This window comes from Sylvia atricapilla, chromosome 1 (genome assembly GCF_009819655.1).
Source record: "Sylvia atricapilla isolate bSylAtr1 chromosome 1, bSylAtr1.pri, whole genome shotgun sequence".
Taxonomy (NCBI): Eukaryota; Metazoa; Chordata; class Aves; order Passeriformes; family Sylviidae; genus Sylvia; species Sylvia atricapilla.
Window position 1 is genome coordinate 65,370,069 of NC_089140.1, and position 24,674 is coordinate 65,394,742.

Consider the following 24,674-nt stretch of genomic DNA (forward strand, 5'->3'; position numbering starts at 1 on the left):
AACAAAAAGTATACTGAAATTTTGGCTGCTCATGCTCTCAGCTGCCTCCATCTGATGGAAAGCAGCCCTGTGTTTAATGTGACCTACCCTTGCAGATGATGAGTGCTCTGGGCTTGTGGGCTTGCACAGGACACGGTGGGCTACCTGCTCTGGCAGTAGCCAGGACAGACCTGGGCACTGGGCGCAGGAAAAGAAGGCAGTGAATGGGTAATTGCTGTGGCAGCCCAGTTGTTGCAGGAAAACTTTCTCTTGCAGCTCTTAGCCTGAGGGGATTGCTAAGCGTTTAGCAGCTCTTATATTTTGACTGGTAATCCTCAATCGCTGCCTCAGCCAGTGATTCCGCAGTAGCAGAGTGTGTTCCCACACCTCCCTGCAATAAGTGCATCTGAGGAGATATGAGTGCTGGGATGAGGTTGTTCATGCTGGGCTTAGGGTGAGACAGGTGTGAATGTTTTCATGCAGGTGGTGGGTTATTTGGGGTTTTTTTTGGGGGGGTTCTTTGGTTTGTTTGTTTGTGTTTTTTTGTGGTTTGTTGTTGTTGGGTTCTGTTGTTGTTTTTTGTGGTATTCAGGAACCATAAGATTGGTGGCTGGAACCACAAATGAGTGCCAGACCCTGCTGTCTCTTACGCTGGTCATCAGGGAAGGAAAGCAGCAGGAAAGGAGAACATTGGAAAACTGGTCCCCAGAGCAGCAGCAGCTGTTACCCATATCCTAAAAATGCCTCTGATATGTTTCCCAGGTGGCAGTAACAGTGTCTTTCTAACAGTGCATAGAGGACAAAGGCCAAATTGCCAAGAAGCTGTCAACTGGAACTCCAGGAAGGGTTATTTTGGCAACCAGGAGCTTCTGGTGCTCAGGCATCTTGTGCACGCTTACCCTTAGCAAGTGTTATTCCACAGATGAGCCAGTGCTGGTTTAGTCTAGACATTAGACCAGGAGTCAGGTGCCACTGTACCAGAACTGGCTTTGCCCATGGTCTGCTTTAAGACACTGCGAATATCATTTCACCCTTTTCTGCCTGCTTCTGTGAATGGAAAATAAAAGCACTGATCTCCCTTGTAAAGCATGTTGGTGTCTCTGAATGAGAAGTGCTGCTGTTACTTCTTGTGACCTTTCTTTTCCCACTTGAAGAAGTAAATTGCTGGTGAGCAGCAGAGGTGTATGTCAATGGACTCACTCCTGCATACCCTGAAGGATTGTTTTCACCCAAGACTGCTTGTGTCCGAAATCATTCATAGGCTGTGACTATATTGCCTGAAAGTGAGGGCAGGAATTTGGCTTGGAAGAAGTAAGGGGGCTCAATAGCATGGCCTGGGGATGCACACCTCTCCCCTGGCCATCAGAACCTACTTTCTGCTTTATTTGAGCAGAGAGAGGAAAGGTGTTCCAGTGGTAGCAGTGATGGCCTGGGACGTGGCCACTGGCCCGCCCTGTGATGGTGCATGCTTCTCCAGAGTCCTGGGGAAAGTCATTAAGGGCCAGACAGATGCTTCAGCCCTACATACCTTGGAAATACTTTCCCTTCATTCCCCCATGCTTCTCTTTCTTATCTGAAAGGTGACTTTAAAGAATTTTCTGTCAGGCAGGAGTCTTGTGCAAGATAAGCGGCCTGAGATAAATACCAAAGATAAGTTAAGGCTGTTATTTGAAAACCAGCTGGATAGGATTGAAAGTCTTTAGCCTTTAAGGGGGTAGAGAAAAAGTCTTGTCCTTCATTACATGACTCTAGGCAATAAGCATGCTATTTTAAGATTTGTGGAAAGGTCTTTTTTTATCTTTTATCTGAGCTGAGATTATCATGGCTGATACTGACACTATAAATAACTGATACTATAAATAACTGTTTGGTTTAGTTCTTTCATGCTATTCTATCCATCCAAACTGGTCCTTAAATGACTCCTCTGCTTGCCTGGAGGCCTACAACTTTTTGATCTAAGAGCTGGACTGTCCTGACATCGTTATCTCCATTTGATATGTCTGGAAACTTAAAGGCAGTGGCTTGGTCAAACTTGGACAGGAGTTTTTTGTTAGAGCCTGGAACTGAGTCCCAGGCTAGCATCCCAGACACTGAGAGGGATGACTTCCCACCCAGAGTTGCCCAGCACTCTTGGATCTGACTTGGATACATCCAGGTGAGTCTGTGACTGAGTGTTATCCTCGTAAATTTGGTTTCAAAATCCTGTGGAACCACAGCCTCTGAGCACATCTGTCAGAGCCTCAGAGCCACTTTTGGACAGGCAATCTAACGTGATGGCAAGGGAAAAAAGGAAGAGGAGAAAAAACATATGAGCTGTGGAAATGTTGCACCTTTCAGATGCAAAAAGAACAACCACAAAAAATGTTATACTGGAAAGCATACAGTGGTTATAACGGAAATCACAATGAAATATGCAGGCTATGTGAGCTACACAGTGCAGTACAACAAACATCAACCACCTAAAGCTTTCTAACTGTGGAGAACACCATATCTGCTCCCAGGTTTATGGCTTCGGAGGCAATGGACTGTAATAAGATCACAGCAACCAGCTTCCTGGAAAAGTGATCTAGCTACAAATAATACATGCTCATAATTATACTGTAAGTATCTTGATCAGTAATCACTTGTGCTTCTTGTGCAGGCCAGTTGTAAAATACAATTATCAGAAGAGCAAGCACTATGCTCATAAAATTCTGTGATAATTTGAAAGTTAAAGTAAACATGCTCTGCTTCTGTTACTGTTCCCTATGTTTATTTTTCAAGTTACAGTAGGGAGAAGGTGGAAAGAAAGAAAAAGAGAGGAGAAAAAATTTACCTGTGCTTCCATTCCTCATATCCCTGCTTTAGGCTGATATCCCTGCTTTGGGCTGCTGGAAGGTCTTGGCAGTGGGGAGCAGTGGAGTCCTCCCAGGTGCTTCCAAAAGCAACATGTGTGAGGGTGAAATTCTGTTCATCTTCCAACCCTTTCCCAGTCATGTGAACAAGGTGAAAGTAATAGTAAATACACACAGTAAAGATGAAAATACTGGTTCCTATTCTGCTTCTCTGCGTAAATTCTTGACCTTGTACAATGGAGTTTAGGCAGTAGTTATGAGTAACGTGGGTTTTTCCAATTGCTATGGGAGAGCTGCTGTGTGTGGTCCCATAGAAAAGCATGTGAAGACTAGAAGTCTACTCCAGCCTGAATTCAGGATTTTCTGGGAGTAATTGACTTCAATTTGCTGAAAAATAAAATTTCCCACACCAAAATTAACATCTTGTATAAAATTTCTTTACTACAATGCTTGTATAGATTGCATAGTTTAATCTTTATTACTTCTCTTTTCATCATCTCAGATTTTACAGGTGAATTAGCTGAAATGTCCAAGGATTTCTGTTTGAACTTAGATCCCCAGGCATCTTTCTGCTCAGACATGGAACGGTAATGCACATTCTGGACAGTATAGACACCTCTCCCTCAACGCTCAGAAAGGGCAGTAAGATTATTTGATAGATCAGCTTTATATAACAATTAAATTTTTTCATCTAGTTTTTGCCAAAATTAACTTCAGATTATGCTTCTGCCTGTGTGTGTGCATCTGCACCTATGAAATAGAATCATAAAATGGTTTGGGTTGAAAAAAGATCTTGAAGATTTTGTAGTTCCAAACCCCTTTCTGTGGGCAGGGACATTTTCCACAAGACCAGGTTCCTCAAAGCCCCATCTAACCTGGCCTTAAAGACTTCCAGGGATGGGTCATTCACCACTTCTCTGGACAGCCTGTTCCTTTGCCACGCCATCACCACAGCAAAGAATTTCTTCCTTATATGTAATCAAAACCTACTCTTTTTTAATTTAAGGCCATTTCCCCTGTCCTATCACTGCATACTCTTGCAATAAGACCCTCCCAGCCTTGTCCATGTGTGAAACAAGCACGAGCGTGTTTATCTACAGAAAAAAAAAACAAGTGAAAGCATGCTCACCTGGGATCCTGCAGGCACACTCAGGAGTGCCCCTCAGGGCTGTTGGTGTCTTTGGACCATGCCAGCAGATGGAGAACATGCTGATCCTGCAGCACAAACCCCACAAAGAGCCAGGTGTTGGCCATGTAGGCAGAGCCAAAATAGATGGTCAGGTTTTGTGGCTGGGGGCATCTTGCACACAAATGTCCACTGCATAAAGAAAAGGAGGAGTAAAATTGCTCCCTGTGCACGTATTTGGTGCAGGTGGTGACATGGGGAGGTGGCAGCATCCTGGGTGTGATGTTCTTGCCCCCAAGGCCCTTTAGCAGCTGGATGATCTCCCTGTTCTTCAAGGAGAGGTCCTGCCCACAGGTGTGAGTAGATAGCACGGCCAAGGCCAAGCAGGTGTCTTGTGCAGTGCAGGTCAGTGCACAGGTGGGAGATGCTGCCCTAGACCACCCCTTTTGCCCAGGAAACGAGGGAGGTGATGAGAAAGCCATGCTGCCTGCTGGAAGGGAAATGGCCACTCGAATGACATCCACGTGAACACAGCAGACATTCTGGAGCATGAGCAGCTCCCTAAAGAAAAGCTAGAGGGTCTCAAAGTCTTGTGCACTGTCACGATGTAAGCGAGGGTGCAGGTACCTCCTCAGCTGTGAGGGCACAGGTGATGTGGTGGTTCTGTGTGGCCTACTCTGTGCAGTTAGGTTTCTGAATGGTATTTTCCTTCAGAAGGACACCTTGTCTTCAATAAGTGCTTTATAGGCTTCTGCTAAAATCAAGCTCACTCAGAAGTTCAGCCTCATAAGAGGTTTTTGTGCTTGCAAATGAACAGCATAGAAAACAAATGGAAGTGAAACACTGTGACTCAGAACAGCAAAAAGGCAATATCTGAGTGTTGCACAGAGGAGGAATTCATTGCTCCTCAGAAAGAGTCTCTCTTGAAATGCAGTATGAGACCCCACCAACAGCTTGTTTTGATGGCTGTGCTCGCTTCCTGCATGGATCCATCTGATGCAGAGTGTGCAGCTGCTGCCCTTACTTTCAATATTAATAGTTGCACAGTCATCGCTGATGTGGAAGCAGCATAACTAAAGAACAACTTGCTGATGGAAGCTGCTCCACAGCACCCTGAAGATTAAACAGACATGTTGCATAATTACTGTCTTGGAAATGAGCAGCTGGCACATATTTCAGAGCGTCCCCAAATTCAATTTATGGGTATGTTCTTAACTGCATCCTCCCCACTCTCCCTGCATGTATCATATAGCTGTTAAAAAATTCTGTGCATGTATCCTATGACAGGAAAACCTCATATTTATCTCATACAATTATTTTTTCTTAATTGCAGGATTTTTTTAACCACCCCAGTGTGTCAGACATCACTGCTTCTGAATTGTGAAAGACTTGTAATGAAAGACTTGTAACATGAAATAAATACTACTTCAATATGCCTCAGTGACAATTACACTACTAGATCAAGCATATATATAAGCTGTTGTGGCCTTTCTGCTCTTGATATTCTGGATAAATATGATTTCTAGACGGCAATTATCAGAAATCCATTTAAATACATACCATTTTCCGGCCAAAGAACACAGGATGAAGAAGAACTACTCATCCATTCATCCATCTTCCATCTCTATATTTGTGTCTTCACTATTCTTCGTTTCTCATGTAAGGCCACCAACACTCACATATAAGAAGCAAGAGAATTTTTGCCCCTGTGTAGAGTTATGTCACAGCCATCAGATTTTTTTCAGCAATATTTTCATTTGCAAATTTGAAATCTGACAAAGAGTTTCTGCTAAGAGTCATGGATGACTTGTGATGAGCTCCAGGCTTACACCCATCACAAGGAACCCTAACTAACTGGGTTAGCAAAACCTGCTATTTAAACTATTTAAACTAACCCTAGGCTTTCCAATTTGTATTTCTAAGAACCGTGTATGCATCTGATATAACATACTTATGCAATGAGAGCTTGACATAGTTCTGACTAAAGTGAAATCCTCTGGTAAGTGTCTTTGTTCCAGCTGTGAGTCTGTTCATGTGGATCTCCTGCCATGTTTGGGATGTGCAAACTTTTCTCAACATCGCGTTCTTTTGCTCCAATGTTGAGGCAAAATCAGTTGCTCTGAGATTTTGCCAGTAAATGTTCTGAGTGGGCAGTGCATTGTGCTGCAGAGAGAGAAATACCATCACCCACCTTCCAGCTCTTGCAGACAAGTCACCCCCTGACACTGGCAGATCTCTCCCAGAAGCTGCACTTCCCTCCCATCCTGGCCCCCAACAGTCTCCAGGATTCTCTGGTCAAGCAGATTGCAGGCTGCTGGCATGGCTTCAGCCCATCAACTACAGTCACAAGATGTAATGAGGAGAGGAGCCCTGGAGAAGCTTTGTAAGGATTTATGGAATGTCCCCCAAGAGGGCAGCAGTGCAGGACAGATCTGGCAGTCAAGCTTACCTGGAGACAGCCAGCAGCTGCCAGTCTCCTGAGCTGACTCCTCACTGGACAGTCAGCAGGGACAGGTGGGGATGGCTGTCTCACACTGGAGGTCCAGGGCAATGTTCTTTGTGGACACCAGTGCTTTCAGCAGGAGAACAGCTCCAGTGGAACTGAGGAGCTGGAAGGGAGGTGTGCAAAGTCCCAGGAAGTAACAGAGGCTCACCTGATGCTGCTGCAGGCCAGCAGTACAGCTTGTTAAAAGATGCACAGATCCTGAGCTGAGGCCACTATCCAAGTCTAGCAAAGAAATGCACAGCAAACACCACCATGAGGGGAAAACATGTCCCAGCTCAGTCACTGGTGAATGCTGTTCTAGGGAGCACAGACCTGCCCAAATTGCTTCAAACTCATTCCTAATTCGACTGTTACACTGAATTATATCCAGGAACAAACACCACTCCTCTGTCTGACACCTCAGAAAGGCAAACTGCCATGACAGCTGGTGACTATCAGACCAGCAGCCTCTTGCTCTCCTCTGTGCATTCCACAGACTGTGGAGTTCACAGCCTTCCTACCTCCTCACTGGGTCAGCTGGCTGCAACACCATTTCTCCCCTTCCGCCATAGTCTTAAGAGGAGACCTCCATCCAGCTGGAATTAGGAGGGTGTGGAAGGAGAAAAGCAGGGGGAAAGATGCCAGCATTCCTGTAGGAGTCAGAGTTTCATTGAGAGGGGTCTCAGCTGGGGGCAGTTAGCACAGGTAGCTTCTCTGAAGTACGAAGGATGAGATCTTTCAGGGCTTTTAGATGTCTTGGAAACTGTCAGATTTTTTAAAACTGCAGTAGGCACAGTGTAATCAGCTACACAGCTGGGAAAGCCTCTAGGATCTCAAAATATATACATTATATATATGTATGTACGTAAGGATATTCTTTGTTGTTGAAGCCTGCACTACTAGCATGGTCCATATGAAACAAGTAAAGCTACATGCAGAAAATGAGTCTGCTCTTCACAGGAGTGCAATCCAAGATTTAATTTTTCCTTGGTGTCTTTTGTTGTTGGTTTGTTTTTTGTTTTTTTTTTTTTTTTTCCTTGCACAGACACTGATTGCTGAAACACCTCTGCAGAAAACCAGACTCATCTGATCCTTTGGTACCAATAGGTTTGGGGGAAAGAAGGCAGCATGTTTGGTGCTACTTCTTAATCCCAGTGCCTTGATTCTCTGGCACAGCTAATATTTAGATACCTGAAAACATACTGCTGTGGGAAATCATGCTGTCAAAACCTTTGGGGTTTTCAGGGACTTTTTTTGGGTTTGTTTTTTAGCACTAGTTCTGCCTTCTGCTGCTCTGTGTGAAATAGACCCATACTTGAATTATAGGCAAGAATCAACAAACCAAACTAACCCTCCCCATCCCAGAAAAAAAAACAACCCAAAACACACAAAAACAAAACAAAACAAACAAAACAAAACAAACCAAAAAAAAAAAAAAAAAAAAAAAGGAGTGTATAAGTCACATGAGCCATCTCAATGGAAAAAGTCTTTTTCAGGTATTGGTGTTGTTGATTTACAGACTCCTCCAAAGTTCAGGTGCAAGGAGCAGCCAAATCTAGATGCACATCTGAACCATCTTATGGCACCCATCACCAGCAAGGTGTAAGGAAACATTATGTGGGTCCTGGCTTCTTCTGTTGTATATTATATTGGACCTCTGCATATTCTGGGTGCAAGAACAGAGATATGGGACAAAAAGATATCAGATGATCGAATTTACCATGCAATTTAACAAATAGCCGGTGTAAAAGGGATCTGTGCTGGCAGAACTAAAACTGCTGCTGACTGAGATTTGCAGTGCCACTCCTTTCTATTGTTCCCTGGAGCTGCACTGAAGCAATTTTCATTTTAGCATGAGAGGAGTTTTTGGTGTGGCTCCTGTAGTAGAAACATACTCCTCAGTAGGACTGGAGATTGAAATTGTCTTCCAGGTGGACGAATGGGAATAGACCTTTCCAGACAATGAGGATATTATCTTAGGAATAGGGTTAGAACTCAGCAATCTGTTCCTGGCCTTAATAAATACAGGTAATTGGTTTCAGTTAATTTGTTAGCTAATTAAAAAGCAAGATGCACAGGTTTTGCACATTGGGTTTGAGTTCCTGTTTGGTCTCAGTCAGTAGTGATGAATGTGATGCATTTCATTTTTATTTGGAATCACTTGGCATTTTTTATTCTGTTGTTAAGACCATCAGTATCATGATATTCCTTTTCCTAGTCCTCTCATGCAAAGCTGTCAGTTTGAACTGGCACCACTGTTAAATTCACAGTGACCCTGTAGGGAGCAAACAATTCTTCCTCAGTGTGGCTTTTCTGGTTAGGGAGTTCAGGTAGCCACAGGATCACTGTTTTGTGCCCAAGTAAAGGATCCCTTCATCCCTCACCCTTCTGAACTGAATGAGATGAAACCTCTTTGGTCTTGTGTTGGTTTGGGCTGTCCTACAATGTGCATGGTCTCTCTAAAACTCTCCCCTTGGAGCAGCCCTGTCTTCTCTCAAACATGCTTTACTCACCCGCCCTGTCTGAGCTGGAAGGCAAATACATGCACTGTAGAACACGGGGGAAATGAAAGCAGACTCTGAGCACAAAAGCAGCCAAAACTTATTCCTTTCTCTCCTCTGCCCTCCCTTTTTCCTTGTTCACAGCAGTCCCTGCCATTCCTGCACTTCTCTCAACAGCGTGACTGTTGAGAGAGAAGAAAATCCAAACCTACCTGGAGCAGGAGTTTCCAGGCAGAGGCGCTGACACCGGACAGTCACAGCGCAGCAGCACAGGCAGCAGACGGGAGGAGAGATGAAATGACACATCCAGGCAAATGCTAGCTCAGCTCACATGGTCCAGCAAAACCATGGAGTAATCTAATTGCACGCAGCCAGTGAGCACATCTGTCTGCACAAACAGCAGGGGCCAGACAGTGCACCATCTCATCTGCCTTTGTCTTACTGTGCTCTCGAGCTCCAGGCACAGAGCCTCTTACCCTGCAGGAGCTTCACTGCTTGTCTGCCTTTGCAGCAGACTTGTAGTGCAAAGGTTTTGGGAATAGGTAAGCTGTCTATAGCCTCTTAGCAGAGCACATTTTGCCAGTCAGACTTAGTACTGCTCCAAAGCAGAGCACTCGACAGCTCTCTTCTCCAATTAATTTCCAGCAGGGACATGTTCTCACCTCTGTGCAAACTACTCCTCATCAGCTGCTCAGGAGCAGCAGCACGGCATTCTCTTCCCTGCTCGTTTATCCTCCTGCGCAGGGAAAGCAAGACATAATTAAACACATCCTAATAGAGGACAGGCAGGCTGTGGTGGTGAAGCCGGTTTTCTTCTGTAAATATGACTAGATGTTATAGCTGACACTGGGGTAGCGAGGCATGGATAGGCAGAGGGATCTGTTTTCTCAATGCAGATTAACATACACGCTAGTGTACAGTAAAGTACAAATATACACTGTTTGCCCTGGAGGAGTGTCCAAAGGCAGCTTACAATGGGTTTTGCAAATATTTGGGCACTTGCTAGCTTTATGAACGTGAACCCAAGGTGTTCCCCTCGGTGTGCGAAGCGAGGCAGTTTGTGTTGGACCCCCAGAGAGGTGTCAGGTCAGGGCAGTGTCCCTGCAGCCTGGTGTCTGCATGGCCAAGGGTCTGCTCCCAGCTGCAGGTGTGTCAGCAGCTGGAGGAGTAAAGCAATTCCATTTGCAGGTTGGGAGTCACCTGCTCTGCCAAGCAAGTCTGACCACAGCCGTGGCTGCTGGTACAGGTGATTAGCGGTGTCAGAGAGAGCAGATACATGGATCAGATCACTGTTATTATTTTTAATCCTCCACTAAACATGTAGCATTATCCTGCTCTTTATTCTGACAATATAACTTCTTGCCAGGTACAACATGAGCAGAGAACTCATAGGGATCTAGAAAACACCTACTGTCAAGAATGACTGAAAAATATATATGTTTATTATGGCATTAAAGAAAAAAAAAATGAGCGGGAAGTCTTCAAATATGTAAAAAAGTAAACCAGAAGCAAATTCTGGTTCAAACGAGAAGGGAGTAGCTGATTCTCTCTGTTCTCTGTGCATAGGACAAGAACTAATCATCTTAGATAGCATCAGAAGATGTGAAGATCAGACATAATGGAAGCTTTGTAGTGATAAACAGTTAAATGTGGATTAGATTGTCTGGAGAGGGTGGAATTTTCCTGATGATGGTTTTCATTCGCAAGTTAGGTGCAGCTTTTTCAGGAGTTTTACAGGTCATACTGGTTCAGACCGGGTAATTTTCTAGGTCTTTTCAGTTTTCTTTCCTATGATGGTCTATATTACATTACCATAACTTGATTGTAGCTGGGGATCCTGTTACACTCAGTAATGGTGATAAGTGGAGTTTGTCATCATTTAGAAATATGCTCATGATCTCTGCTAATTGCAATTAACATTGCAGTTTGGTTTAAATCGGGATAGTCCTGGGCCATTCAGGAATAAAAGGACATTCGTGAGATTTTATGATTCATCCTAAGCATAAAAAAAATAATTTAATAAATGCTAAGTCTGTAACAGTTTACCTATTGACAGGTATTTCACATCTCATGCGAAATCTTCTCATCATAACACAAATTATCTTGATGACTGTTCCAATTCTTTTTCCTGCAATGAATTATCAGGATTCTTTTTCAGAGGGCTGTAATAGGTATCTGTTGTCCTTAATGTCTTCCTACCTAGGAGAGATTTTTCAGTAGGTTTATATAGAACCAAGCCAGGGCTTGCCTTAGAAAATGATTTCTCTCCTCACCACCAGTATCTGTGGGGTGCCACCTGTGTTTTGCGGCTCTGCAGTCTCCCAAAGGGCTTTAGGATTGAAAGCATTCCCACCACACTGCACTGTAAGTCTGCTTGGGAGACAATGTTAGACAACCTTGACTGTTAGAGCCCGCCAGGTTCTTTGTCAGTAATGAGAAGCCACTAGCAGAAGTACAAACACTGACTGTCAGGGAACGAAGCTGCCACTGCCGCACGACTGCAATTTTCTTCAACCAGAGGAAATGTCACTATTTGTAAGCCAAAGTTCCTCTTAAGATTTAGCCTAAGATTTTCAACTTCTGTTGCCTTGTTTTCCCTTTGGAGACTTTACTGTGTGCCAGGGTCTCCTCAGTGTATAGCCAACAGTCTGGGCAAAGCAGCTGGTGCTGCTGAGCCCTGCACGTCATCCCAAACTTGCACTAAAAGTTACCACAGTAATAATGTGAAGACAGGGGATTTTTTTTGTTGTTGTTTGTTTGTTTGTTTGTTTGTTTGTTTTTTATTCTTTGCCATCCACAGACATATGGAAGCCTGTATCACCCTTTTTAGAAGGAGCCCGTCTTCAGGCTCTATCAAGATTTCACATGATCTCCACGTCTTTTTCTGTGTTATCTTTTGGAGCCGCTGATCCACGCACACCCAAAACTGCTCAGCAAAAGCCTCGAACTCCACTCCTGAGTGTTTCAAATTGCCAAGCACCTTTCTGTTTGCTTTTGCTTTGGGTGGAGGCTCATGTTTATGTTTTGGTCCCTTGTTTGTCTGCTTACACAAAAACCTTTTATGGCTGTCTTACGGGAAGGGGAGTGGCTGCAATCACCATTCCCCATGGGGTGGAAGACAGACCCTGATGGCATTACTGAAGCTGGGACAATCTTGTCTCCCCGTATTGGGTCACTGGAAAGTTGCCAAGACAGTTATAAAAGGACAAAGAGGCCAGAAAACTACGGGAAATCTCCTGCCTTGCACGACATCGCATTCCTCAGCTCCTGCAGACAGCCTTGTCTTGTCCGGTCCTTTCCTGCTACACAGCTTCTCCCAGGCTGAAGTTTCCTTCACACTTTACTGCCAGTTACACACTTGGCAGCTGGTATCCTAACATCTCTTTTCTGTCCTGAGACAGGTTATTTCACGGTGCTTTTGGAGCCTTTTTTTGCAGCATGTGTGAATTCTACTTTCGATTACTATTGTATTCTGCAGTCAAAATTCTGCAAGCGTTTGTTTCTTTTTTCCCAGTTTAGCTCAATTTCTGTTTGGGAACTACTTATAGCTTCTTGGATGCTGCTTACACTGAGAATGCTCCTTGGCCTGAACCCCAAGCCTTTCTTTAGGTTTAGGTTTTGCTATAGTACTTTTTATTTGCAAAGAATGTACACTTTTCCCTGTACTTACATCAATCAGAAGAAAACAGGCAGATTTATCTCTAAGCCCCTGTTTATTCCATCTCTGTGGGCTCTGTTACATCACTGGGCAAGTTCATGACAGAGAACCATTTTTGTATACACAGCAGTTATGTCCTTCTCAGAAGATCCTGGTCTACAAATGGTCGTAGGCTGGAAGGGTGCCAGGAGAAATGGTGCATTTCCTTGCACATCTCCTTTGTTCTTCCAAAGGCCTCAGCACCTGCTGTGGACACAATACTGGTCTGGGATGTTATGACCCTCCTGAGTTCCTGCTCCATCTCAGGGATGCACAGACAATTGCTTTTCTTACTCTCTGACCCTTTTCACACTCATAGCTCAGCTGCAAACACTGCCCAGCTCCAGGCCGTTGGTTGTCAGTAGATTCTGAGATTTCTCCAAGCCAGGTCTTGCTCAGGACATTACATGAGCTCATTGTCTTGAATGGTGGCTTCTGTTGTGACTAAACAGTGCAGGAGTCCGAGTTGGTCAGCCTGAGCAGACCAGAGAGAGATACACTGCACCACTCAGCAGCCTCTGAGGTTTCTGACACACCCAGCTTGCTGTGTCCAGCATGAGGCCACCATGTCCTCTAATCAATACAGCACTTCTGGGGTAACTTGGCTTCTCTGACAGAAAACAGTGGTGGATTTATGTGCCTGTATTCATACAGTGCCACATTAAACATTTCAGCTGGGCCATCTCATAGCGGAAGTAAGACTTTTTCCAGGGGCATTAGCTATGGGATCTCCAGAGTTATAGCCACATTAATCATGAATTCCCCAAGAAACTGCCCTACCCCATTAAATACACTGGCATATTTTTTAATAAGGTCACCTGCCTTGTGTCAGCTGAGATGGAACAATTCCCACTTTCATTACCAGTTTGATCAATTTAATATCCAGCCTGCTCAGGGACTAAGCTCTAGTGATGCTGCTATGTGTACAGAATGAAATTTGTAGTGTTTTACATCCTATTTGATTGAGTCTTAAAGCACATCATGGCTGTTGATGCCCCCCTGCTTTACTTTTCTCTTGCAAAGGTGGGGTTTTACTCTGTTTTCCTCCAGCCAGCCCTACTGTTGCCACACCAACATGGAAAACTACAAAGCCATCCGGGGAGCTAGCTGAAGCTTCTGCTTGTTCTCAGTTTCTTCTGGGAGCTTTCATGGGAGCACCAGGAGTGTGGTCCTCTTCCTGCTGGCTGCATGGTCTTAAGTATCACATATTCTTCACTGGTTTCTGTTGCATAGACACCCAGTTGTTTATCAGCTCTTTGTGGCAAGTCTGTTGCAGGCCACCATACTGTCCCCAAGAAGCGTGTCCTTGATGTTAGCAACCAGCACCCTCTGATCTGCAGTGATAAACTCTGCTGTGGCAGCAGGACCTGCTTCATGATACAGGGCAGAAGCTGCATTGCCTTGCAAAGTAACCTCTGTGCTGTCTCTTTTACCCAGCTTTTGCAAAAAATGAACAGTCCTTTTGACTCCTCTTATGCAACTACTTACCATAGAATTATATATTCAAAGAACAGGTTGGAAAAGACCTCCAAGATCGAGTCCAACCTTTGACCAAACACCACCACATCAACTAAACCATAGCACTAGGTGCCACATCCAGTCAGTTCTTGAACACTTTAGGGAGGTGATTCCACCACTTCCCTGGGCAGCCTATTCCAGTGCTTTGCCGCCTCTTCAGGGGAAAAATTCTTCCTGATGTTGAGCCTGAACCTACCCTAGTTAAGGTAATTTCCTCTTGATCTGTCACTTGTTAACTGGGAGAAGAGGTCAACCCCCACCTGAGACTCCTTTCAGGTAGTCGTAAAGAGTGATAGAGGCACCCCTGGGCCTCCTTTTCCCCAGGCTAAACCTACTCAGATCCCTCAACTGCTCCTCCTGTGACCCTCTAATCTCCGTTGCCCTTCTCTGGACAAGCTCCATCCCCTCAGTGTCTTCCTTGTGGTGAGGGGCCCAGAACTGAACACAAGATTCCAGGCCTGGCCTCACCAGTGCTGACTCCTGCAGGACAATCACTGCCCTGGTCCTGCTGGCCACACTGTCCCTGATACAGGCCAGGATGCCCTTGGCCTTCTTGGCCACTCGGGCACACGCTGGCTCATGCTCAGGCATGAGCATGATCTGCATCCCCAGGTCCTTTTCCAGTGGGCAGCTTTCCAGCCACCTGTTCCCCCATCCTGTAGAGCTGCATGGGGCTGTTGTGGCCAAAGTGCAAGACCTGGAACCTGGTCATGCTGAACCTTATTCCATTGGCCTTGACCCTTCAATCCAGTCCATATCTTTTGCAAAGCCTTCCTGCTCTTCAGCAGATCAACACTGCTGTTGAACTTAGTGTCATCCATGGATTTACTGAGGGTACACTCAATCCCCTCATCCAGGTCATGGATAAAGATATTAAACAGAACTGCCCCTAGTAATGAGCTGAGGGGAACCCCACTAGTGACAGGCCATCGAGGGGATGTGGCACCATTCACCACCACAGTGAGTGGCCATCCAGACAGGTTTTTACCCAGCAAGGAGTGCTGCTAAGCAAGCTGTGGGCTGCCAGCTTGTCCAGCACTGTGCCATGGGAGTCCAGGTAGATAACATCTGCAACCTTTTGCTCATCCACGAGGCAGATCACTTGGTCATAAAAGGAGACCAGGTTGGTCAAGCAGGGTACCTGCCTTTCATGACCCCATACCTGATTCCCTGATTGTCCTGTCTGTGCCGTGTGATTGTGTACTCAAGATGATCTGTTCCATAACCTTTTCCAGCACCAAGGATGGGCTGACATGTCTGTATTTCCTCAGATCCTCCTTCCAACCCTTCTTGGGGGTGGCCTTTTCTTTGGCTAACGTCCAGTCATCTTGGACCTCCCCAACTCACCAGAATTGATGATAAACGTTATAATTTAAAGCAGATGGTTTTCAGTTTTCTTTCATCCAAATAGTAGTGAAAAAAATGGCTATCAATGGCTCCTTTGGGTTGGGCCTTGATCCTTTGCAACCCTGCTGATTCAGAGGATTTCTCTCTGGGCAGCAAAAAATGGCACATGGCTGTGCCCTGAAGAGTGGGTGGATGATAGATAAGTTCCAAAGACTGGATCAGTGTAAATACTGCAGGCCTTCTTGGGAAAGGAAAGATCCCATATTTTTGCAGGTAATTTTTACCAGTAGTCCTCCGTGTTTGTTACGTAATGCTTGAGGTTTTGGGGAGCAACCCAGCTAGCAACATTTTAGAGGGGGAAAAAAAAAGAAGAAGAAGCAGAAGAAATACAGCTAGATGAGTGCATTAGAGTGACCATTTATAATCTACTCTGCTGTGCAATCCATAGAAGAATACTGAAGCAGACTTCTGACTGTTAAAGCACTGTGAATTTTCTCTAGGGAATAAAAACAAACAACCAACCAAAAAAAACCCACCCACCCAAACACCCACCCCCCCCCCAAAAAAAAAAAAAAAAAAAAAAAAAGCTCCAAACAAAAGTGGGACCACTCACAGGCATTCTCTGAAAGGGCTCGGGAACCTTTCAGTCCGCACGCCATTCCCTGCCTGCTCTAAACGTTCGCCGCCTTTCCCGGGACACCCCGGTGACAGCCGGCTGTGGCCAGCAGCGGTGTTTGCTGCAGGCTGGCAGTGAATGACCTGTTCCATGCAGCCATCAGGACGCTGCCCGAGGGCGGGCCAGCCTGCCAAGCCGCGTCCCCGCCGGGCACAGCGCTCACACTGCGGAAGGTCCCCGCTCCCAGGCTCAAGCTGCGCTGTCGTTTGTCGCCTGTGCCACTGGATGGCAATGCTGGATAAAGTATCGCAGCCCGCAGCGGGGGGAGAAGGAGGAGGAGGAGGAAGAAGGGGACGGCTCGCAGCGCCGGCGCAGGGACCAGGGATGGAGAACGCAAGGCAGGAGCGGGCATTGCCTTGGAGAGCCCGTGGGAAAAGCGTCCCGCTGGGACGTCGCACCCTTTGCTGTAATTTTCAACCTGAAAGGAGATGCCCGAGCCATGGGGCGTGATTTCTCATGAACATGCACTTGGAGGGCTCCAACCACGGAAAACTAGTATTTGGTGACGAGTTTTTAAAGGAGTGGCTGGAGTCATGCATTGGCGCGGCTAGCCAGAAATTGTCCAGTTTTTATACTTAAAAACTGTACTTACACTTTGTAAAAAAATTAAAAAAAAAAAAAAAGACTTTGTAAACACGGCATGGCTGGGCTCAATTACTATTCAGTGAACTCGTTTGAATGTGCATAGACAGGGCTTGCTTGAACTGCTGCATCAAAGAGAAATGCTGAAATGAGTCATTTGTGAATCACGGCTTATTTTCTGTTGTTAGCTCATCTGGAATCCCATGGTGATCAAACAGCCTTTTACAATGTGTTAATACATCGCTACTCCATGTGTTTAGCAACAGCTCTCTTCCAATAAATTGTAGGTAGTCACCCATTACAAAGAGGTAGGGTTTTTTCTGCCGCGTGTAAACCGGCTGGAACGAACTCGGAGATGAAAACATCAGCAGAATTTCGTGCTGTTCCAAACGCTGTTGTCCACGCTTCTTCCATTCCAATATCATCCGTGCTTTCTGTCTCCTTGCTTGCAGGGCACGGTTCAGCCAGGAGAGACTGTCTGTGAGGACTAGGGCTCCCGTCCTCCCAGAGGCTGCAAGCAGCAGCAGGCAAAACACTTTCCGGGCACAGGAATGAAAGGGAGGCAGGAAAAAATCATCCTCGGCAGCAGTTTAAGGTAAGGCCCTGTTTTACAAATTAGTGACTGTTCCCATCCTATGCTTTCAAGTGCCTGGTGAGATTGGACCAGACTATAAACTGTTTCAGGCCTTGGTCTGCTTAAGTTTGGAGGGAACAGTAATCCTTCCCTCTTTTATTTTTATTTTTTTCCCCTGTAACAAACTGAATCAGTCCAGCAGGTCTGCGAAAAGTTGACAAGAGTCTGAGGAAGAGGGTGTGAATCCCTTAAGGCTGCTATTGTCATTGAACTCTCAGTGGTGTGAAACCACAGCCTGAGGTGCTGAGCTTCTACCAAGAGCAACTGAGGCTGAGGAACCAATTCCCTTCTGCCAGCTCTTTTATTGGAGTGAGTGGCTGGAGATGGAAACATCTTCAACCAGTACAGCAAGCTTCACCACAACCCGTCTGTCAGAGCCCTAAGCCCTGTCTGCTTGTGAGTTACTTAACCATAAAGGCCCAAATACTCTTTGACGTCATACTTAGGCTTCTTCTGTCACACGTAATTGTAGCTCAAAGGTCCTGAATAATTGCATTCCTATTGGAGTTGATCCAGCCCCCAATACTAATCTTAATAACGTTGCTCCTAAACAGCCACATGAATCCCTTTCAGTCCCCGATGCAGGCTCAGTCATGCTGTAATACAGTAGAGGAGGCCATTCACTGTGGGGCTAATTTAGTTTAAAAGGCAGCCAGCCTATTTATGGGACAATTTTTTGTTCGTTTTGTTCGTGCTCTAAATTCTTATGCACAATCAACAGCCTGTAAACCTGGTCAAACCAACACATTAGTTGTTGCCCATTAGTGCAGGCATTTGGGGCATACAGCCCTTAGGAGCAGTGTTTGTGCTGGGCTCCCTCACAAGTGGGATGCATCTCTTATTTAGTCAATGGGCCCTGTCACAGGGGAAAAACATAGAAACTCTTTTCCTGCGCTGGAAATCAATTTCATACCATCCCAGGATGAGTCTGAACTCACACTCACCCAGTAGCTTTTGCGACCAATGCCAGCCTTGCAAAATAAAGAAGCGCCACTTTTTCTCTGTGAGGGGAGAGCAGAAAATTGAGGCAAGCAAAAGCCTATCATCCCTCTGGTTGTGTTGCCAGGAGCAGGATTCCCAGGAACATGGGGAAAGACTTTTGCTCTTGGGAAGGTTCCACATAAGGACTAGACTGTTAGCAAAGCTTGGGTTCCTCAATGGGTCTAAAAGAAGATTAAGTAGCAGCTGGTTCTTAGGTTTTGAAATGCAGCCCACAGCATGCAAGACCAGATAGGGGTTAAGGCATGCCAGTATCCAGCAGGGAACAGGCATCAAGGTAGATGACATAAGTCCTAACACAAGACCAGTCTCCCGAATTAAGCAACGCCTTAATTTTTTCTTCAGGGTTATTTTTAGGCTGGCTATCTGAATTCAGCAGCGTGCCTTACCAAAAACTTTGGTTGGCCATCTTGATACTGCATGAAGGAAGGGTAGAAACAAATAAAAGAAACGAGGTGGGGGAAGCAGGTGGAAGAAGACTTTTCAGATAGTTTCTCCTGGTTTGATTGCCTTAGGGAGCAGATTCACTTCTGACAAGGAAGGCTACAGTGGAAGAGCTGGTGAAAGGAGTAATAATCGCTCCAGGTGGGAAACCGAGGGAAAGGAACCACCCACCCATAAATACTGGCAGGGTAGGCCTACATCTACATCGCCTACAGCTGGGGCCATCTGTCTAGAGACAGGCACGGGTGTCAGGGAAGAAGGGCCTTTTCTAGGTTAACAAGCTGAGTGTGAAGCAGGTGATGCTGACTCTGGGGCAAGTGATAGCCTGCCTGTGTTTGCATGCCATATTTTTTCCAGTGACACTCTGCAGAGTGTGTGCTTGTATGTTTTCTAAATAGCCCCAAATAAACACCACACCCCTCAGACATGCACATCTCTTACTTGTTTTGAAATAAGGACTGACAGCTGGAAGGCAGGAAAGGGGACAAAGACTTATGAGACTCATTTCTGCAGAGCCCATTTGCACCAGGACCTCCAACAGAGTAAATCTTGCCAGAACTTGGGCTGGCTGGATTTCCTTCCTCTATGTCCAGCTGCTTGCCACATCATTGTACCCTTGGGCGACTCACTTCATTCCTCTGTGTCACAGTTATTTTGAAGATATGAAATAAATAATGCCAACTACCTCACAGAAACATATTTACAGCTCATCTTAGGATTTTCCTAATTTTTTGGTCAAATTTCCTCTACTTCTGCCTTCACCTTTGAAGAAAAATTGATTGTAGTGCAACCCTGATGCAGCGATATAGATAAGTATTTTATATGTATTGCCTCTCTAGTTTGTAAATCTGACACTTTGATAGCTTAAGATACATCAAATGTTGGTTTTTGGTTTTGTGGGGTTTTTTTTGTTTTGGGGGGTTTTTGTTTGTTTGCTTGGTTTTGTTTGTTTTTTGTGGGGGTTTTTTGTGGGTTTTGTTTGGTTGGTTCTGTTTTTGTTGGTTGTTTGTGGGGTTTTTTTTTCACCTGTTGTCTTTAAGGCACTTTCCAGTCTAGACCTCAGTGGAACTAGGAAATAAAGGGATGTAGAAAAGCTAATGATAAATGTCCTGACTCCAGGAAGTGGTGCTCTAAGGACATTAGTCACTTTGGATAAAGCTGCCAAAGAAGGCAATTCCAGCAATCCTCCAGCATCTAAAGGAGGAAAGATGAGGAGTGGAAATGTCACAGCTCAAATTAGAGTCAGACCACTGGGTAGCATTAACCAGGCTGTGCTGGCAGAGCTCTCTCCCCGTTTCGAATGTGGTGTTTCCGGTGCTGGCTTAAAGGGAGAAAAAAGCCTGGGTTGTTCTTCAGCTGAATTTCCCAAAAAGAAGACACACAGGGGCGCCAAAGTCTTAGGAAAAGAAGTACAAGGTGAGCTTTTTTTTTATTTATCGCTTCTCTCTGGCAGGCTCAGCCGGTGCAGTCGGAGGGCTTCGCTCCCGCGCCGGAGAGAGCAGCGTGAAGGGAGCAGCTCATCAGCTCAAGACTGATTTCACTTGCAAACGCGCTGGGGCTTCGCAATCGCTGACACTTGCGCGGTGTAAACAGGCTTGGGCGGCTGCTGCTGCCTCTGTGCCTCTCCCAGGGGGAATCCTGAGGAGAGATGGGATGTGGATGTGCCCGGCCATGTGAGGGGTCTGATTCCCGTGGGAGGCTGCTGCATCTCTTTGTCCTTCTTGCACGGCCTCAGATTTGTTCTGGACAAACTTCCCAGATGAATTTGGAAAAGTGCCATTGTATCAGCAATGTATCAGCGTGGCAATACCACGCTTTGGAGAATAAGAAGTTTGTTTGTCCAGTGTCCAACTGTTTGCGTTCCTGGGTGTGAAGATGACGGTCTAAAGCCTCTGTCTGGTCAGATCGCCGCCGTGAGCTGAACCTGGCGTGGTGGTGCCTGCAGCTGCTGGAATGGACACGGAGGTGAAAATCCCCGGGACAGCTGTAATGTGGGTGCTCGTCAGCCGTAACCTCCTACCGCGCCCTCGTTTCCCTTTGGCAGAGGGAGGAGGCTGGCGCAAGAGCGATTTCATCAGCCCTGACTGCAATTAGACTGTACATATAGCGGGTTGGTAGTCCTTCTGTGGCTATATGGAACGATTACACCAGATTATCCAGTGCACAGCCTGCTCTTTCACTCACCCGCAGAAGTTTTACTCCATAGTTGTCAAGCAGGCAGGACATTTTGGTATAAAACGCCACATAAACCCAACTGAACCAAGCAAACTATATCCATAGCATAAGCTGCCATGGAAAAAAAAAAAAAAAAAAAAAAAAAAAAAAAAAAAAAAAAAAGCCATGTTGTTCACTGTTTTGTTTTGTCTTGCTCTCCACTGAGTGATATATCTTAGTGACAAGTTGCTGTAGCCACACAGCAATTCTTTTAATACCATAAAGTGTCATGGGGTGCAGACATGTCCTAGGACAATGGCTAGAGCTAATGTTAAAGGCTAAATGTATTGCAGCTGCATACAATCTGGGCTAGATTAAAGACTAGAGCTTTGGAAGTTTCTTGTTTAAAAAAAACCAAAAAACCCAAAAAACTTAAGTGGTTTTTTTGGGGGGGGTGGTTTTTTTTGTTTTTGTTTTTTTTTTTTTTTTTTTTTTTTTTTTTGTTTTTGTTGTTGTTTGGTTGGTTGGGTGGTTGGTTGGTTTTTTTGTTTGTGTGCAGCTTAGTTCTGGTTTGGATGTCAGAGCCTCCAACAGTCATTTTCCAGTAATATGTCTTATTGTAATTATTTGACACTCTAAAATATATGCCTTGCAGACAGAAGTTCCAATGTTAGCTTAGAAATATCAAAGTAGATTTTATTAAAACTCTGCTGTGGGTAATACCAGGCTTTGTTTTCTAAACATGTCTCTATTAGGGTGTTTTATTCAATGCACTGAAAATGGAATTCCACTTCCATTATATCATGTCATGCCAGGGTGGAGGCAACACCAAAGTGTCACTGGAGAAGCTGAGTTTCAAACGTGAGTGCCCAAGTTTAGCCACAAAGAGTATACAGTGAGGTATCACGCTGGAAATGGCCTGTTTTATGGAGTTTCCAACTGCCTGCTCCTCCTCTGAATATCACTTTCCTGACTATGGGACATGTTCTGGTGGTTAGTTCCGTCTCTGTTCTTGGTTTCCTTTCCTTCCCTTGATCTCAAGCAAACCAGCTGCAAGACCTTGGGGAAATTCCTTATCTTCCCCTTGAATCAGTTTACTTATCTGTAAAGCAGATAAACTAATAACACTGCACTTCTCGAGGGTTTGCTGAAGCTTATTATACAGCAGTGTGTGCTGTAAGAGGGAAGTCATTACAAAAATGACAGTGTTAATATGACGTGGAGGTAACATGAAGGAGCCCCATTCTGCTCCCATGCAAGTCAGTGGAGCTCTGTTATTTGCTTTAGCAGAAGCAGGGATTTGGCCTATGCTTAAATGACTAGCACTTGTTTTTCTTCTTGAATGCTAATAGAGAGTTAAGAGATAGCATTACAAGGAAAGCTCATTCCTGCCTATGTGTAAATATTTAGCAGCTGAATAGGCATAATTTAGCAGGGCACAGTTTCTGCTTCTCCACAGTTTTCAAGGATGTCATTCTAAGCTGCTACAGATCAGAAGATACACTGAAATTACCAGATCAAAATCCTTCCCATATAAGTGTACACATACAGAATTTATTTTACTGGGCAATTAAATGTGTAAGATAAATATCCCTGGGGGAGGAGGGTTGTTTGAGGTTTTATGGCATATCTTATTATGGGCTCAGTTTTGAAATCTTAATCCAAGCAAAACTCTCCATGTGGAGACTTAATGCCGGAGCGTAACTGTGTTTTGTACTCAGGATATGTGCAGTTGCATCAGTGGATTTTAGGGCAGGGGGGTAGCAAAGACAGTGAAGCTTTGCCTAGAGAAAAGCAGCCCTTCCTAGAACATTTATAATTAGCAATTACCCTTAGATCAAATACGACTTGTTGAAGGACCTTAGGCAGCATATCCCTTTCTGGATTTCATCTGATAATGTTATTGATGAAAAATTGAAAATAAATGCAAAATAGAACTTATTTGTAAATATTTGGGGTGGTATGATCAGTAAAACTGCAATCTACTGCAGCTATGAGATTGCTGGCAAAATAGTTGCCTATGTTTCAAATGCAAAAGCTTTTTAAAGGACACGTGAGTAGTCAGAATTGCCCAGAAAATACTCCAATTTTATATCCAAGCTGCAAATGCAATTTTTTTCTTAAAACTGGGTGGGTTTAGTCTGTTTAGAAAATGAAATGTACAACAGAAGAAAAGCATCCAAGTAAATAATAAGATCTTGACAAGTGGATAGATTTATATTTCTAAAGACAAAAGTGCTCAGTATCTTCTAGCATGAATTTATTGTACTTTGCAAGGGGAAAAAAACCAAACCACCTCACCACACTTGTGCTTCAGACCATACAACTGCTCCCTGGGGAATCCAAAAAAAGATGAAGCCCAGAGTTTTACCCCACCGATGCTTTACTCACAGGGATAATCTTTTTAGGACCTTGTCTTCTGGACATGGCAATGACAGTAGCTAGCCCGTAAGGGCCTAGGTTGAGAAAGGTATCTGGGGAAGCAGAATGCCCCGGTTACCTTTCCCTACGAGGTCTAGAGCATGGGAATTTGAACCACGCGGTTGCTCATGCAAACACCGGCCAGTCGTCGGTAGCTGGGTTGCATTGGCACCGCAGTGTGTGCTCAGTATTAACTCCCGATTACTTGCCGGTTTTGCTTGTTTGGTTGGTTTAGTGTAGTTAGTTTAGCAAATAAATATTAAAGGAGCAGGTGAGACCCACGTGCTCCTTGGAAAAAAAAAAAACTTCGCTTTTTCTCCCCCCTCCGAAAAAAAAGTTTTCATCACTTTTTGGAAGGAGGCAGCTTCCAAAAAATTGCATTCAAACACCTCTCCCACGCCGTTATTTGGCATTGAAAAGAGTTGCTCTTTGTATGCATTTATAAGTATTTATTTGCTGATTTTCCTAGCTGATCAGTCTCCTGACGACACCCTGGGGATTCACACACGGGGCCGGGGCAAAGGGGGGTCTCGGAAGGGGGTGAGGGATGTGAGGGGGAATGGCAGAGACGCGCGGAAAGGTACCACAGAGCCGTAACTCAGGGACACAGCATCCTCATCCTTCTCCTCCTGCTCCTCTGCAGAGGCTGCGCAGGGGCCACGGCTCCGCGTCTTGTCCAAGCGGGACGTCCCGCATCCCCCTTCCAAGAGTATCCCGCAGCAAAGTCGCGACGCGGGGAGCCGGAGAAGGGAGGACAGGGAAGGGGCACTTGGTTCCGTGAGGTCCCGGGAGCCGCTGAAGCGACCTGTTGCACTCGGTGAGCTTCTCTCCTGTGGGAAACGGGCTTGAAAAAAACCCAAAAAAAACCCCAGTTCTGCTAGACTGAATAGCTGGGAGACAGCACAGTGGAGAAGGCGGTCACAGGTGGGCGCATATGGATTTCTTCTCTCATCCTTTCTTTTCTTTGCAACATCCCAAGTCGCTCATCGGAAGGGCTCTCTCGGATCCACTGGCCGCAGAGTTGAGACTGCTCCGCTCCGGGACCCGTCTCCCTCACAGCAGGGCATGAAAACAAGACACAAACCCCCAAAGCAACAGTGGAAAAGCGTCTCCGCTAACATCTGAGGCACAGCACCTCCCCTTCTCCGGCACCGGCCTCCCAAAAGTAATTGAATCGTGTTGGACCGCAAAGTGCGAGCGAAAAAAAGGGCGGGGAATATCTGTATTTTTTTTTTTTTTTGTCTTTGTTTTGTAGGGTTTGCGGTGTTTGGGATGTT

General features: G+C 45.3%; 1 protein-coding gene across 1 annotated transcript; it reads right to left on the bottom strand.

Annotated features, from left to right (window-relative positions):
* Window positions 1-3,962: 3,962 nt before the first annotated feature.
* Window positions 3,963-14,746, bottom strand: GCNT2 (glucosaminyl (N-acetyl) transferase 2 (I blood group)). Its single transcript, XM_066340902.1, is given in 7 exon segments — window positions 3,963-4,322; window positions 4,324-4,446; window positions 4,449-4,528; window positions 4,531-4,554; window positions 4,557-4,652; window positions 4,655-5,012; window positions 14,609-14,746. Coding segments are annotated over 7 exon segments (1,179 nt in total).
* Window positions 14,747-24,674: the final 9,928 nt, after the last annotated feature.